Here is a 15,971-nt window from a genome sequence, read left to right on the forward strand (position 1 = left end):
AATGTGAGTCCCTGAAAAGCCATTTAGGTAATTTTTGTGTGGAAACTTCACATTCTCTGCTTTTCTTCCTCTTTCACCTCATTTTACCTCTAAGAGTCTCTGCAAACTAGAGGGTTATTTATTATACAGTGTAAATATCATTTTATTATGGTTTCTCCTTCAGTTTTTCTTTGTTGCCATACTGCAATATTAAACCTTTTTTAGCTTCTTCCCTGGCTCATCCATGTCACCCTATTGCAGCTCTAAGCAAAGAATTTGTTGAATAGCTTGCTTAAATTTTTACTACTAATTTTAAGGGCAGTTTTGTTTTTGCTAATGGTCTAAGATGACAGCTATCTGGTTCCTTCTTCATTTTGATTTATTCACAGCATTTGGCATACATAATCTCAAGTTTGAGGTTTTAATTGATTCCTTGTTTTTTGTTTCTTCCTTTTTTTGAGTATATTTTTTTCTGTAGTTCTTTTTTGTTCTTATTTTCATTGGCTTTTAAGGGAAGAGAGTAGAAAAATGACTTTACCATTGGTAACCAGAAATCACTCTTAGGTTTTGGTTTTTGGCTTTTTTTTTTTTTTTAAGGAATTCTTGGTTTCTTCTATCACTTTATTTTTATTAAGCTTTTTTTTAAGAGGTTTTATTTATTAGAGAGAGAGCACTGAGTGGGGGGACAGAAGGAGAGGGAGAAGCAGGCTCCCCACTGATCAGGGAGCCCAAAGCAAGGCTTAATCCGAGCCTGGAATCATGAGGTGAGCTAAAGGCAGATTCTTAACTGACTGCAGAGCCATGCAGGTGCCCCTCTTCTATCATTTTAATAAAACTTAGTTTATGACACTCTTTGGTTTCTTGATTCTCCTAAAGCTAACTGATAATGGCATCAGTTTTTCTGTTTAAATTATTCTTTCTCCTCTTCCTTTATATAGCTGTTCTATGTTCAGTTGATTATTTTTATCATGTTTATATCTTGAACAAGATGTGTTTAGCTTGTGAGGATAAAAATCTTTAAGTACTGAGGTTGTAAGTAAGAAAAATGAAACCTCTAGAACTAGTTGAACCAAAGACTCTGGTCTCGTTTTTTCTGTTTCAGTTTCTCCAAATATAAGCAGAAAATAATACTTTCTTCTGTATCTGGTTGTATTTACTATTAAGAGAGTGATAAGTTGATATGTCTCATAATTCTTTATAATAAAACTAAGCTATGCATATTCCAGGTATTTGATCAGTATTTTCTGACTTTCACAAAGGCACTATGTACCCCTTCTTCATTGTTGAGTTCATTCTGTGTATTACATATGCGATAATTGCAGATTGTTACAGATTACCTCTCTAGTCCCTGTATGCTTTTCCTTAATGGTCTGCACAGCACTGCAAATAATTTTTAACATTAATTAGACCTTGATTTCAAACAGGAGTTATTCATTGTTAAAGCCAATATCTCTCTCATAGGTGTTTCTCTCTTTTATTGCTTTCCACTATTATTAGACTAAAAATAATAGCATCTCTTTGCTGAGGATGCATGTAATTCTTTTCTAAACTTAGAATTGTTGAAAAACTGATGAAGCAGCTTAAAAACACAGCCTCTGGTTGTCTTGATTTCTTGCCCTTTTTATTTTTTTTTTATTTTTTTATTTTTTTATTTTTATGATAGTCACAGAGAGATAGAGAGAGAGGCAGAGACACAGGCAGAGGGAGAAGCAGGCTCCATGCACCGGGAGCCCGATGTGGGATTCGATCCCGGGTCTCCAGGATCGCGCCCTGGGCCAAAGGCAGGCACCAAACCGCTGCGCCACCCAGGGAATCCCTCTTGCCCTTTTTAAAACAGGATAAACTAATCAGTCATGGGCTCTTCCATATGGCTTTAAAACTTAATTTGGATTGGAATTTATAGTTTTCTTTTTCTTTTTCTAAAGATTTTATTTATTTCAGGGGTGCCTGGGTGGTTCAGCTGGTTAAGCCTCTGCCTTCAGCTTAGGTCATGATCCCAAGGTCCTGGAATTGAGTCCTGCATCAGGCTCCCTGCTCAGTGGGGAGCCTGCTTCTCCCTCTGTCCCTCCCTCTGCTTATATTTTCTTGTATTCTCTCTCTCTCAAATAAATAAATAAAATCTTTTTAAAAAATATTTTTATTTATTTTTAGCTTGGATATGCTTTTTGTAATAACAGATTTTGTTATATTTGAAAATTTTTATTTTCATATTTCTTTGTCACTTGTAAACAGGGGGACCTGGACGATCTACTATGCCAACCCCAGGAAACACTGCAGCTTTCCGTGCTTCCCTCTGGACCAATATGGAGAAACTTGTGGATCATATTTGTACTGTTTGTGGACAGGTAGCTATTTTAGAGAATAGAAAGAACATTAATTACGGATTAATGCCTTGTATTCGAAGTCGTGTGACCTTCTGAAGGTTTCTGAAAATCTCCAAGCTTTCAAAATACCTACATTAGCTGATTATAATATATGTAGAGGCCCTAACAAAATGTCCTTTCCTTCCCTTGCTGTTTCTGGTGCCTAAGCTTTACATTTGTTTCATTTTGAAAATACCCAGTTATGTACATTCTCCCTGTTTCTGCTGTTTTTAGGTACAGCATCTACAAAAAATATTAGCCAAGAAGAGAGATCCTGTTTCTCATATTTGTTTCATTGAAGAAATAGTTAAGGTATGATTAAATGAAAATATTTTTATCTCTTTATGGAAAAATGCAGAAGACAGGAACAAGCATTATTTGTATTCCTACCTTACAGAGTGCTTGCTTATATGTCAAATAGCCATAGAAATAGTATTTCTTTTTCTTTTTCCTTTTTTTTTTTTTTTTGAGAGAGAGGTGGGGAGAGAGAGAAAAATTCCAAGCAAGCTCCACCTAGTGGAGTGGGGCTTGATCTCATGACCCGAGATCTAGACCTGAGCTGAAATCAAGAGTCAGACACTCAAAAAAAAAAAAAAAAAAAAAAAAGAGAGAGAGAGAGAGAGAGAGAGAGTTGGACACTCAATGGACTGAGCCACTCAGGCACACCTGGAATTATATTTTCTTTTTTTAAAGTTTTTATTTATTATTTATGAGAGAAGCAGAGACATAGGCAGGGGGAGGAGAAGCAGACTCCATGCTGGAAGCCTGATGTGGGACTTGATCCTGGGATCCAGGATCACACCCTGAGCCAAAGGCTCAACTGCTGAGCCACCTCGGTGTCCCTAGAATTATATTTCTTTTTTTTTTTTTTTAAGATTTTATTTATTTATTCATGAGAGACACCCAGAAAGAGAGAGAGGCAGAGAGAGAAAGCAGGCTCCATGCAGGGAGCCCAACGTGGGACTTGATCCTGGGTCTCCAGGATCAGGCCCTGGGCCAAAGGTGGTGCTAAACCACTGAGCCACCTGGGCTGCCCTAGAATTATATTTCTTGACAACAAACTTTCTTTCTTTTTTTTTTTTAACAACAAACTCTCTTTATAACATATGTATAAACATAATACTTTGTATAGACTAATTTCTAAATGCATAAATTAATTTCTAATTTTCCATCGTATAAATGATTTACTGTAAATATTTTTAAAAGTTCTTTTAGAGAATAAGGTGCAAATTTGGAGTAAAAGATTTATTAGTAGTTATTATATCTTACAAAGTCTTTACTGAAAGTGGCGGAACCCATTCAGTTGTTAATTTTTCTTATAAAGCACATTGCTGTATCCCATTTTTCATATTCTGAAATTCTCCCTTCTGTCATCCACCAAGCCACTGGCCTCATGGGCCATAAGAATTCCTTCTATGCATAGAAATCCCTGATTCTACATTTTATTCATTCATCTTGATATATTTTTATAAGGAATAATAGACTAATTAATTATTCTATTCATCATATAATCCTGACACATAAGTGTTCCAAAGGAAAAAATTCTCTAAGTTTCCAGTGTTACAGTATTATTTCCTTTGTAAGTTCAAAATTTAAACATTTTATATATTGTGTTATCTCCAAGACCACCCCCAAGTTTGGTGATTTGCTAGAAGGACTCACAGTATTCAGTATATAGTGGTGCTTGTGCAGTGATATATTACAGTGAAAGGATTTGAATCAAAATCAGCTTCAAGAAAGGAAAATAAGCAATAGGGAAAAGACAAATAGGATGAAGCCTAGAGTCAAGTAGGTGCAAGCTTCTAAGAGTCCTCACACTGGAGGTAGACAGGACACCTTTAATTCCTCTGGTAGCACATGGTGACAGGATATACAAAATGTCCTCTAGGGAAGCTCACCTTGCACCAGGAATTCAGAGTTTTAATCAGTTACTGCCAGCCATGAACCAAAATTCTAGACTCCCAAAAGAAAAGTAGCTGTTCAGTGTAAACCACGTTATTTGTATAAACAGTTTAGGTATAGTGAGCGTTCCTATCAGAGAATCATGAGGACTCTCTCAAAAAATCCAAGTCCCAGGTGCCAGCCAAGAACCATCCTTGCAAGTAGGCATTCTAGCTATAGCAATCTCAGACCTGCTGTGTAAACTCATTTTTACACATGTACTTATATTAGTATATACCTACTTACATTATCCTGCTTCATATTTGGCTTTTAATTGTATGAAAGAAACAAGATGCTTTTGTCAGTTTACATAGTAATTTTTTAAAGTTTTTAAAATTTCATTTAGTTAACTTATAGTATTATATTAATTTTAGGCTTAGAGTATAGTGATTCAACAATTCCAAAAATCATCCCATGCTCATCCTCAACAAGTGCACTCCTCATTCCCCATCACCTATTTCATCCATCCCACTGCCTCCCTTTCCTCTGGTAACCATCAGTTTGTTCTCTTTAGGTAAGAGTCTGTTTCTTGGTTTATCTCTCTTTTTTTCCCCCTTTTGCTAATTTGTTCACGTAAGAGTGAAATCTTGTGGTATTTGTCTTTTCTGACTTACTTTGTTTAGCATTATACTCTAGCTCCATCCATGTTGTTGGAGATGGCAAGATTTCATTTTTTTTTCATGGCCAAATAATATCCCAGTATTTGTGTGTGTCTCTGTATACATCACATCTTTTTTAGTGGTGTCTTTATCTGGTTTGGAGATCAGAGCAATGCTGACTTCGTAGAATGAATTTGGAAGTTGTCCTTCTTGTTCTGTCTTTATATCTTTGTGAGCTAGTATGTGATTTATTCTGGAGAATATTCTGTGTGTACCCGAAAAGAATGTGTATTCTGCTGTTTTAGAATGGAATGTTCTGAATATATCTCTTAAATCCATTTGGTCCAATGTGTCATTCAAAGCCATTGTTTCTTTGTTGATTTTCTGTTTAGATTATCTATCTATCTATTGATATAAGTGGAGTGTTAAAGTCTCCTGTCTACTGTTATTGTTTATTATCAGTTAGTTCCTTTATGTTTGTTATTAACTGTTTTATGTATTTGGATGCATGAATATTTACAATGTTATATCTTCTTGTTGGATTGTCACTTGTAGGATTATATAGTGTCCTTTGTCTTTTGTTACAGACTATTTTATTTTTTATTTTTATTTTTTTTAAAGATTTATTTATTTATTCATAAAAGACACAGAGTGAGAGACAGAGGCAGACACATAGGCAGAGGGAGAAGCAGGCTCCATGCAGGGAGCCCGATGTTGGACTCAATCCCAGATCCTGAGATCCCAGGATCATGACCTGAACCAAAGACAGGCGCCCAACCACTGAGCCACCCAGGTATCCCTGTTACAGACTGTTTTAAAGTCTGTTTTGTCCAATACAATACAATTATTGCTATTCCAACTTTCTTTGGAAATCTGTTTGCATGATAGAGGTTTCTCTGTCCTCCCACTTTCAATCTGCTGGTGCCTTTAGGCCTAAGGTGAGTTTCTTGTAGGCAGCATACAGATTGGTCTTGTTTCTTTTTGTTTTTTGGGTGTTTTGTTTTGTTTTTGTTTTTGTTTTTGTTTTTGTTTATTTTTTTTAGAGAGAGGGAGTGTGTTAGGGGCAGAGGGAAAGAGAATTCCAAGAAGGCTCCATCCCTAGCCCAGAGTCTGATGCAGGGCTCATCAGAACCCTGAGATCATGATCTGAGCCAAAATCAGGAGTCCGACAATTAACCACCTGTGCCACCCAAGTGCCCCTTGGTCTTGTGTTTGTTTGTTTGTTTGTTTTTTAGCCATTCTGTCACCCTATGTCTTTTGACTGGAGCATTTATGTCATTTACATTCGTAATTATTGATAGATATGTGTTTATTGTCACTTATTACCTGTTTATGGTTATTTTTGAAGATTTCTCTGATCCTTTCTTGTCTTTCTTTCATGGTTTACTGGTTTTCTTTAGTGATATATTAGGATTTCTTTCTTCTTTGTATATTATTGGTTTTTGATTTGTGGTTACCATTGGGTTTGTATATAACGTCTTCTGTATATAGCAGTCTATATTAAGTTGATGGTTGTTTAAGTTTGAACCTCCTCCCTCCATGTTTACTCCTCTCCTCCCCATGTTTTAGGGATATGTTGTCATATTTCACACCTTTTTATTTTGTAAGTTTGTTATTAACTGTTTTATGTATTTGGATGCATAAATATTTACAATGTTACATCTTCTTGTTGGATTGTCACCTTTAGGATTATACAGTGACAGATTTTTTACAAAAATATTTTTATTGCTTTTGTGTTTCCTTACTTCATACTATTACTTTGTTCTCTCCTTTTCACTGATAAAATCCCCTTTAATATTTCTTCCTTTACTGACTTAGTGGTCATGAATTCCATTAGTTTTTGTTTGGGAAAATTTTTATCTCTCCTTCTATTCTGAAGGATAGCCTCGCTGGATATTGTATTATTGGCTTCAGGTTTTTTCCCTTCAGCACTTTGAATATATCATGCCATTCCCTTTTGTGTTGGAAAGTTTTTGCTAAAAAATCCTCTGGTAGCCTTATGGAGTTTCCCTTTTATGTAACTGTGTTCTTTTGTCTTGCTACCTTTAGGGCTTTTTTGTACTATATTTTGCCATTTTAATTGTAATATGTTTTGGTGTGTATCTGCTTTTCTTGATGTTATTGGGGGTTCTCTGTGCCTCCTGGTTCTGGATATTTGTTTCCTTCCCCATATTGCAGTAGTTTTCATCTATTATTTCTTCAGATAAACTTTTCTTTGTCATCTTCTGGGACTCCTGTAATGCGAATATTACTATGTTTGATGGAGTCATTGAGTTCCCTAAGTTTATTCTCATTTTCCATCATTCTTTTTTCTCTCTTTTGTTCATCTTGATGACTTTCTGTTACTCTGTCTTCTAGGTCACAGATTTGTTCCTCTGTTTCTTCCAGCCTGTGTGTTTCTCATTTCATTTATTGAGTCATTTATCTTTGCTAAATTATTACTTATCTCTGTGTTAAGAGTCTCACTCATGTCTTCCACTCTTTTCTTAAGTCCAGTGAGTAGACTTATGATCATTACTCTAAATTCTCTATCAAGTGTGTTACTAATATGTGTTCTGCCTAAATCTCTGGCCATGCATGGCCTTATCCTGGTTTTTCTTTGAGGTAAATTTCTCTGTCTTCTGAATTTGTGTAAATCTCTGTACCTGTTTCTCTGTGTTAGGAAAGTTATGTCTCCTTTTCATGAAGGTAATGGCCTTATGAAGAAGAGGTCCTATAGTGCCCTGCTATGTAGGGCCTCCTGTTCCCCACATCCTGGCACTTCCGGGAGTGTCTACAGTGTGTGCTGCATGTGATCAGCAGTTGTGTCCTGACCACTTCATCCTTCAGGCTAGTCATTTGCAGAGGCTGTCTTTGCCTCTTGTGGGGAGTGTTTGGTCCCTGGACTGAATATGATGCATTTTAACTGGATGTGTTCTAGTCTGCTTGTGAAATGAGACCTATTGACACTGCCACTGGAACTGAAACTCTGCAAAACTCCCAGGTTGGGAGACATGGTGTTGGCAAGGGTTTGGACTGCTCTTGTTGGGGAGAGGGCCTGCTGCTATGACTGAGGCAGGTGTGACTGGGAGGAGCAGTTCCATTGGAGTGGTGGGGGGCAGTCTTGGCATAAGGAAGTTAAGTAGAGAGTGTGGGTGTTGCATGGGTTTCCCCCACATGACCTTGTCTTTGTGTTGAGGTGTGCTGAAGTGAAATGGTGCCAGACAGTTTCTTTGTTCCTGGTGAGGTCTTTTCATGAATGATGCCTCTCTAGGAAAAGCTCTGACATGAGCAGATAACCTCCCCATTGTGTGCTCTAGGTGCTCTTCAGGTTGCTGTTTCACATGCTGTATGTCCACAGGTTGTTTACATGCCTTCTTTTCAAAGGCAGCCCTAATGCCTTCAAGCTGTCCCCAAGCCACGCCTTTTGATCTTCAGAACTCGAGGTTTAAGCCCTGATGGTTGCAAGAATTCACGTAACTTGGCCCCTCTCATTTTCCAAGCCAATTGCTTTAGGGATTCATTTGTCCTCTGTGCTACCCTGTGTGCTATTCTGTCTCTTGCCTTTCTCCACAATGGCAGCTCCCTTTCCACTCCATGGCCACAATCATTTTCTCTCCCAAACTGTGTCTCTGTACTTCCTACCTTCTTCAGTGAGACCTCTTTTCTACTTTTAATTGTTTTGCCAGTCTTCAGGTCAATTTCTGGGGTATTTAGGATGATTTGATAAGCCTAGGGTACTTCTACTCAGTTGCCATCTTCCCCTGTCTTGTATTCCAAGAGGGACTTAAATTTTCTTTTTGCAAGAACTCAGGAAATTCAGTCACTCTCACTTTCCAAGCCAATTGCTATGGGGATTCATATAGTGTATTGTATAGTTATTAATTTCTTACATCTAGTGTTAGAATGGATAACTAGTATAAGGCTTTCATGTTTATAGGCAAGCATATGCAGATGCTGTATTAGCCTTAATTTCTTCTGATTTTGGTCATCTTTCTACCCAGATTAATTAATTTATTCTTTATTGGAGTGGCTTGATTTCAAGCTTTCACTATCTAATCCTTTGTATATATTTTTGCTCCTTTTTAATAGTTTGGCTAATATTTTACTAACAGGATAAGAACAATTATAATGAAACTGTTATATTCAAGAGATTCTAAAGAAAAGAACAAAATAAAAAGGAATAGTTACATTTAAAGATACTTATGTGGGCAGCCCGGCTCAGCAGTTTAGCACCGCCTTTGGCTCAGGGCATGATCCTGGAGACCTGGGATCGAGTCCCACATTGGGCTCCCTGCATGGAGCCTGCTTCTCCCTCTGCCTGTGTCTCTGCCTCTCTCTCTCTCTCTGTGTCTCTCATGAATGAATAAATAAAATCTTTAAAAAATAAATACAAAATAAATACATAAAGATACTTTGTGATATTATTACATTGGATAAATTTTCTACATACCAACTCATATATAAATTCTCATCAGTTATTATTGTGAATGAACACTGGAAACTTCTATGGGCCAGATTGATTGATTGATTGATTGATTTTAAAGATTTTATTTATGTATTCATGAGGGACACACAGAAAGAAGCAGAGACCTGGACAGAGGGAGAAGCAGGCCTCCTTGCAGGGAGCCTGATGTGGAACTTGCTCCCCGGAACCGAGATCACACCCTGAGCCAAAGGCAGATGCTCACCCGTAGACAGGCATCCCTGGGCCAGATTTTAAATGTGTGTGAATTACTCCCAATTTTAAAGGATAATTAGGAACAGGGATATATGTTTTACTTTTAGTCAACCTTTACATTAACTCACAACATTTCTTATTGAATTAAGAATAAAACCAGTAAAGATTGATCTTTCAAACACTGTTAGACTATTTAAAAATATAGTCATACACACACACATATTTATACATAAATTTTAATGTAAATTTCCAGTTCAGTTATTTGTTCTTTTATGGCACTGTTTATGAAAAGAAACTTAAGTCCCTCTTAGAAATCATTGTACTCATATATATTTTAAAAAGATCAGTCTTTTGTGAAAAGTCCAAAATAACTTTTGATCCTAAATACTTGGGATTTCCAGGAAAAGAGAAAAGTAAAAAACAAAATGACATAAAACTCCTCAAAATACCTGTCACATATTGCAGAAATAGCACATAAATTTCACTGTATTTGTTGTTATTTCTTTAGCCTTTTCCTTTACTTATGAACAGATATTTTTGCTAATTACATAACTACCATGTAAGAACATTATTATTCCAGTGAAAATAATTACTGGTGGCACCAGAACCTTTGTAGAAAGTGCAGGATTTTTAGGATGATTGGAGTCCCCAAATAATGATCCTTAAAGTCCTCAGAGAAGTTTAAACTTTTGAGTAGAAGATGATGTGTATTTGGTGCTCTGGGTCATTGAAGAGTGATATCTGAACCAACATCTCTAAATCTATGTGTAATCTCTTTTTGAGGAAAAGGTTCTGAACAGAAAGTTTTTCTTATACTACTAGTTTTTGCAATTTCAAGGTTTTTAAGAAGGAAATATCTTGGTATTGAAAGTTCTTACTGATTTAATGAAACCAGTGAATAGGGCAGCCATGGTGGCCTGGTGGTTTAGCACCGCCTTCAGCCCAGGGCGTGATCCTGGAGACCCAGGATTAAGTCTCGTGTTGGGCTCCCTGTGTGGAGCTTGCTTCTCTCTCTGCCTGCGTCTCTGCCTCTCTTTCTCTGTGTCTTTCATGAATAAATAAATAAAATCTTTAAAATAAGTAATCCAGTGAATATATATATTTAAAATGATATAAAATTATAAATAATTCAAGATGAAAAATATTAGAATTATGCCATATGTTTTCTATAGTATTTGTTTAGAAATTAATGCTTTTTTCCTCACAGTATTTCTAGTAAGTATCTTTTGAAATTGGAGCCTACTTAGAACAGTTTTTAAAATTTTGTACTAAAATATTTGTAAGTAGTTGTATTTTAAAATTTACTGAGAGCTAAATTAATAGTTTCCCTTTGATTTATTTATTTATTTATTTATTTATTTTTCCCTTTGATTTATAATAGGGAATAGTTCATACTGTATTCAACCCATTTATATCATCTTTATACTGATGTATTCTTTATAACATGAGTATAAAATAAAACTGGACCAATTATATTAGGTATAACAGTCTTAGGAACAAACTTAAATGTGGAGCCCATTTGAAAGCTTTCCTTTGTAAGATAACTAATTCTGCTTCTGCTTAATTTAATAAACGTCCTGGCTAACTTGTAGAATTAGCCTCTTATCTTCAGTTCATAATATAATTTGAAAAGACAAAAAAAGATTTGAAAAGACATATTAATACCTATCAGTCACTCAAATTTGGTATCTTTTAAAACCAGTTAAGAGTTCTAATGTCACTATATAATTTTTAATACTGTATATAATGCTTTGATAAAGTGAGTGTAGCAAATTGTTGACAAATTATCAGGATCCACACTGTGGAAAACAGGTTGTAGATTCTCATCTGTAGAATTAAGTCAGTTTCTCTGTATTTAGAAGTAGATATGATACTTTCATTTTCTAAGCCAGCAATTTTTATCATCGAACAAAGTCTTGTAATCATGTGTGTAGGATGTATTAGGCTAAATTTGGAATGTGTTCAGCATTTTGAGCAGCCGTAGTACTAATGAGAATTTTAACTGTGAAAAAAGAATGTGTTTTCTTTTCCTCTTTTAGACATATCAAGTGATTTGGTAATAGGATTAAAGACTCAACATTTTTAGGACATTGAACAGTGAAATCCTTTTAATATTATGAGAAAAGTGTTTATTTTTCTGTGGCATCTTAATTTGATTAAAAAATCAAGTAGCAGTAAGGCAGTTAAGTTTCTAAGACAGTTATCATCAATAAATACTCTCATTTATAAAGGTAAGGATGTATTTGCTTTTACTAGTGTGGGGATTGGATCTTCTGAAGAGTCCTTTTACTATAGTAGAAATAAATTCTGGGTAAATTGGAAAAATATGATATTTAATGCACTCTTGGGCCTGCAAAAGATAAGAGAATCTCTGAGGGGCAAAGATACATATACAGATCCACTTATGGATGTAAAATATCTGTATATATTTAAAGAATAGAAAATGGAGTAAAAAATGAGGAAAAAAAGACTTTAAAAATGACCAGGTAGTTCTTAAAAAGGGACCAAATAGAATATTTAGAAATAAAAATTGAAATAAAAATTTAGGTAGATTAAACAGATATTCCATAAAGTCAAAAATGAATTAGAGGCTGACAGAATTAATGAAATTATCTAGAAAGCATAAATGAAAGATATGAAAAATATGAAAGGTTAAAAATTATAGAGAATTAAATGAGGTTTTAGTATAAGGCTATAATTAGAAAAAGAAAGCCAGCAAACTAAGAAAGAAAAACCGTATGATTATCTCAATACGTGTAGGAAAAGCATTTGACAGAATCCACACCATCCTCTCTGATAAAACTCTTAGCAAACTAGGAATAGAAAGGAGCTTTCTCAACCTGATAAAAGGCATTTAGGAATAAGGAACAGGTAAAATCATACTTAATCATGAGGGCTGAATGCTTCTCTCCTAAAATCAGGGAGTAGACAAGGATTTCTTTCTGTTCTACTACTTCTATTTAATATTCTCCTAACTAGTGGAGTGGAACAAGAAGAAATGAAAGATTTCCAGTTTGGAAAGGACAAAGTTTCTCTATTTACAGATGATATCATTGTCTATGTAGAAAATTTGATGGCATCTTTCAAGAAAAAGCTACTAGAACCAAAAAGTGACTTACTGCAAGATTACAGAATACAGGTCAATACAAAAAAATTAATTGTATTTCTATATAAGCAATGTACAATTGAGAATTAAAATTTAATAATTCCATATACGTAGCATCAAATAATGTAAAATACTTATGAACAAATCTTTTGAAAGATGAGTATATCTGTATACTGAAAACTATACAATATTGCTAAACTTAAGACCTAAGTAAATAGAGTTACTTTATTTATGGATTGGTAGATTCAGATATCCATTCTTCCCATGTAGATCTATAATCCCAACAGATGTTCTGGAGAAATTGATAGGCTACATCTAAAATTCAAATAGAAATACAGAAGACCTAAGATACCCTACAGCTTTAAAAAAGAAATTCAGAATTGGAAGGCTTAGCATTATCTGATTTCCAGACTTACAAAACTACCTTACTCAAGAAAGTGTGGTGGTGTTGTCAAGTTAGAGACAGATCATTGATGCAGAATAGAAAGACCAAAAATACACTCGCACATATATGGAAAACTGATTTTCAAAAAATGTTGCAAAAGCATTTAAGTGGTGACACAGTAATCTTTTTAACAAATATTGCTGGAACATTTGGATACCCAAGTGTAAGACTTAAAATTCTAAAACTGATTGGAAGAACAAAATAAAACTTTGTGACCTGGGGGAGACAAAGTTTTCTTCTATGCAACACTAAAACCTTGATCTATAAAAGAAAAAAAATTGGTATTTGGACTTTCTCAAAACTAAGAATTTCTGCTCTGTAAATTACTTCATTAAGAGACTACAAGACAAGGCATAGACTGAGAAAATATTTGCAAATCATATATTTAATAAAGAACTTCTGTCTAAAGAACTCTCAGAACTCACAAAACATTCAGTTTCTATTTTTGTTCTATTTTTAAAATAGGACAAAGGATTCAAAGGAACACTTAGAGATAGTGTCAAATAAGCACATAACTACAATTTAAAAGACCTGACCGTACCAAGTGTTGGCACTGGTGAAGTTATAGAGTGACTGGAATTCTCACATACTGTTGATGAGAAATCTGGAATTGTACAGCCACTTTGGAAACAGTTTGGCAGTTTCTTAAAAAGTTAAACATACATCTATGTAACTCAGCAATATACCCTCATGTATTAATTCCAGAAAAATGAGAGTATATTCATAAAAAGACTTGCATACAAATGTCCATTAGCAGCTTTTTATTTAGTAGCCAGTAACCTTAATCAACCTGTGTCCATAAACATGTGAATGGATAAATAAACCATAGTAAAGCCATATAATGGAATGTAATCACTGACAAAAACATGAACTACTAATACATGTAAAAACATAATCTCAAAATTATTATGTTGAATGGAAGATTCCAAAGAGAAAGGGTTGTATTCTACAGTTCTGTGTATAGGTAGTCATTGCTTTACATGGGACTGTGTTTACTGAAATGTATGCACATTCGACCTCTGTCCTTGCTTTGCATAGTTCTGATTATACATGAGTTTCTGTTAACATGGTACCATGCAAAACAAGGACTACTTGGAATATAAAATTGTGGAAAATACAACTAATCTATCATGATAGAAACAGATCACTGGTTATATAGGGAAGAGATGAGGTGGAGGAGGTTAGGGAGCCACAAGAGAGAGGAATTAAAAGAGCACAAAAGATACAAATAGACTGTTTAACTGAGAAGATGTGCAAATGAATAATAATCACATACATAAAACCTCAACATTAGTCATTAGGGAAATGCAAATCAAAACTAAAGGGAAGTTCCACCACACAACCAGTGGAATCAAAATGACTATCAGTAAAGTAACTGGTGTTGGTAAAGATGTGGAGGCCCTAGAACACTCATATATTGCTGGTGGAAACATAAAATAGTACTGCCACTCTGGAAAGCATTTTCACAGTTTCTTAGTATACATTCTCCATATGACCCAACAGTTCCATTCTTTTTTTTTGTTGTTGTTAAAGATTTTATTTATTTATTCATAGAGACAGAGAGAGGCAGAGGAGAAGCAGGCATCATACAGAGAGAGCCTGATGTGGGACTCTATCCAGGGTCTCCAGGATCACACCCTGGGCTGCAGGCGGCGCTAAACCACTCGCCACCAGGGCTGCCCCCAACAGTTCCATTCCCAGGAGAAATGGAAGCTTGTGTCCACAAAGTGGATCTCTACACAGCTGTTTATAGCAGCATTGTTCATAATAGCCAAATACTGAAAATAGTCTGAATGTCCATCAGCTGTTCAACGGATAAACAAAACACTATATATTTGTACAATAGATTACTGTGCCGCATTAAGAGGGAACAAAATACTTACACATCAAACTACATGAATAAACCTTAAAAACATTGTTAATTGAAAGGGGCGAAACTCAAGTACATATTGTATGATTTTGTTTATATGAAATTTCTGTAAAAGCAAAACTATAGATAGAAGGCAGATAAATGAGTCATGAGGTGTTGGAACAAGGTTTGATGAATGGATGGATAAAGAGGGAACTTCTGTGGTGATAAGATTCTTCTAAAAGTGGATTGTGCTGATGGACTATAATTATGAATTCACTAAGTGTCATATATTTGATTATAATATGTATTTTGTGTTATATGGACAATATGTATTTGTGTTGTACCAACTCAAAATACAATGACGGAATAGTATCAGCATGATTTAAAGAAATTGCTGGTGATGGGCTTGGAACTAAGAAAATAGAAGGTGAGCATAGAATATCTTGTTCTAGAAAATAAATGCTCCAGAACTGATCATCAAAACAAGTAAGGACAGTAATGGACTTTAACCTATGAGTAAAATAAAAATTCAGAGGTCTGTATGTCAAGCTAGACAAACAGATGGATGGACTGACAGATGATGGACTGTGAGCTAATAATGAAGATAGAACAATGAAATTAAAAAGATAACTATTTTGCAACTGTTATGATAAAATTGGATTCATGTAGTAATCATCAGTGGATGCCAAATCTGGAGGAAGGAGAGTTTGATAAGGAACAATATATTTACATGGTATTAAAGTGTCTCCCAGTACTTACTAATTCCGAAAGAAAGCTGGGAACTATGCCGTAGAAGAATCAGACAACACTTTATGTAATCACAATACCCCCCAAAACCCTGCAAATATATATAATACCCCAAGGACACATTATTCATGTTTCATTCCAGGCAAAAATATATAACCTGAGTCTAATTATGTGGAAACAAGATAAATCTAAGCTTTTGGACAATCTGTAAAATATCTAGACCTCACTGCTTAAAAATAACAATGATATAAAAGACAGATTAAAGAGTAGTTTCATAGT

The 15,971-nt window shown here is 35.0% G+C and overlaps 1 protein-coding gene across 2 annotated transcripts in view; it reads left to right on the top strand.

The window, feature by feature from the left end:
* Window positions 1–15,971, top strand: part of COG5 (component of oligomeric golgi complex 5) — a 292,761-nt gene that overhangs the window by 165,470 nt on the left and 111,320 nt on the right. For both annotated transcript variants that reach the window (XM_041774079.1, XM_041774078.1), the window contains exons 9-10: window positions 2,212–2,324; window positions 2,577–2,654. In XM_041774079.1, the coding sequence (XP_041630013.1) occupies window positions 2,212–2,324; window positions 2,577–2,654 (191 nt within the window). The remainder of the gene's footprint in view (window positions 1–2,211; window positions 2,325–2,576; window positions 2,655–15,971) is intronic.

Source organism: Vulpes lagopus, chromosome 11, assembly GCF_018345385.1.
Source record: "Vulpes lagopus strain Blue_001 chromosome 11, ASM1834538v1, whole genome shotgun sequence".
Taxonomy (NCBI): Eukaryota; Metazoa; Chordata; class Mammalia; order Carnivora; family Canidae; genus Vulpes; species Vulpes lagopus.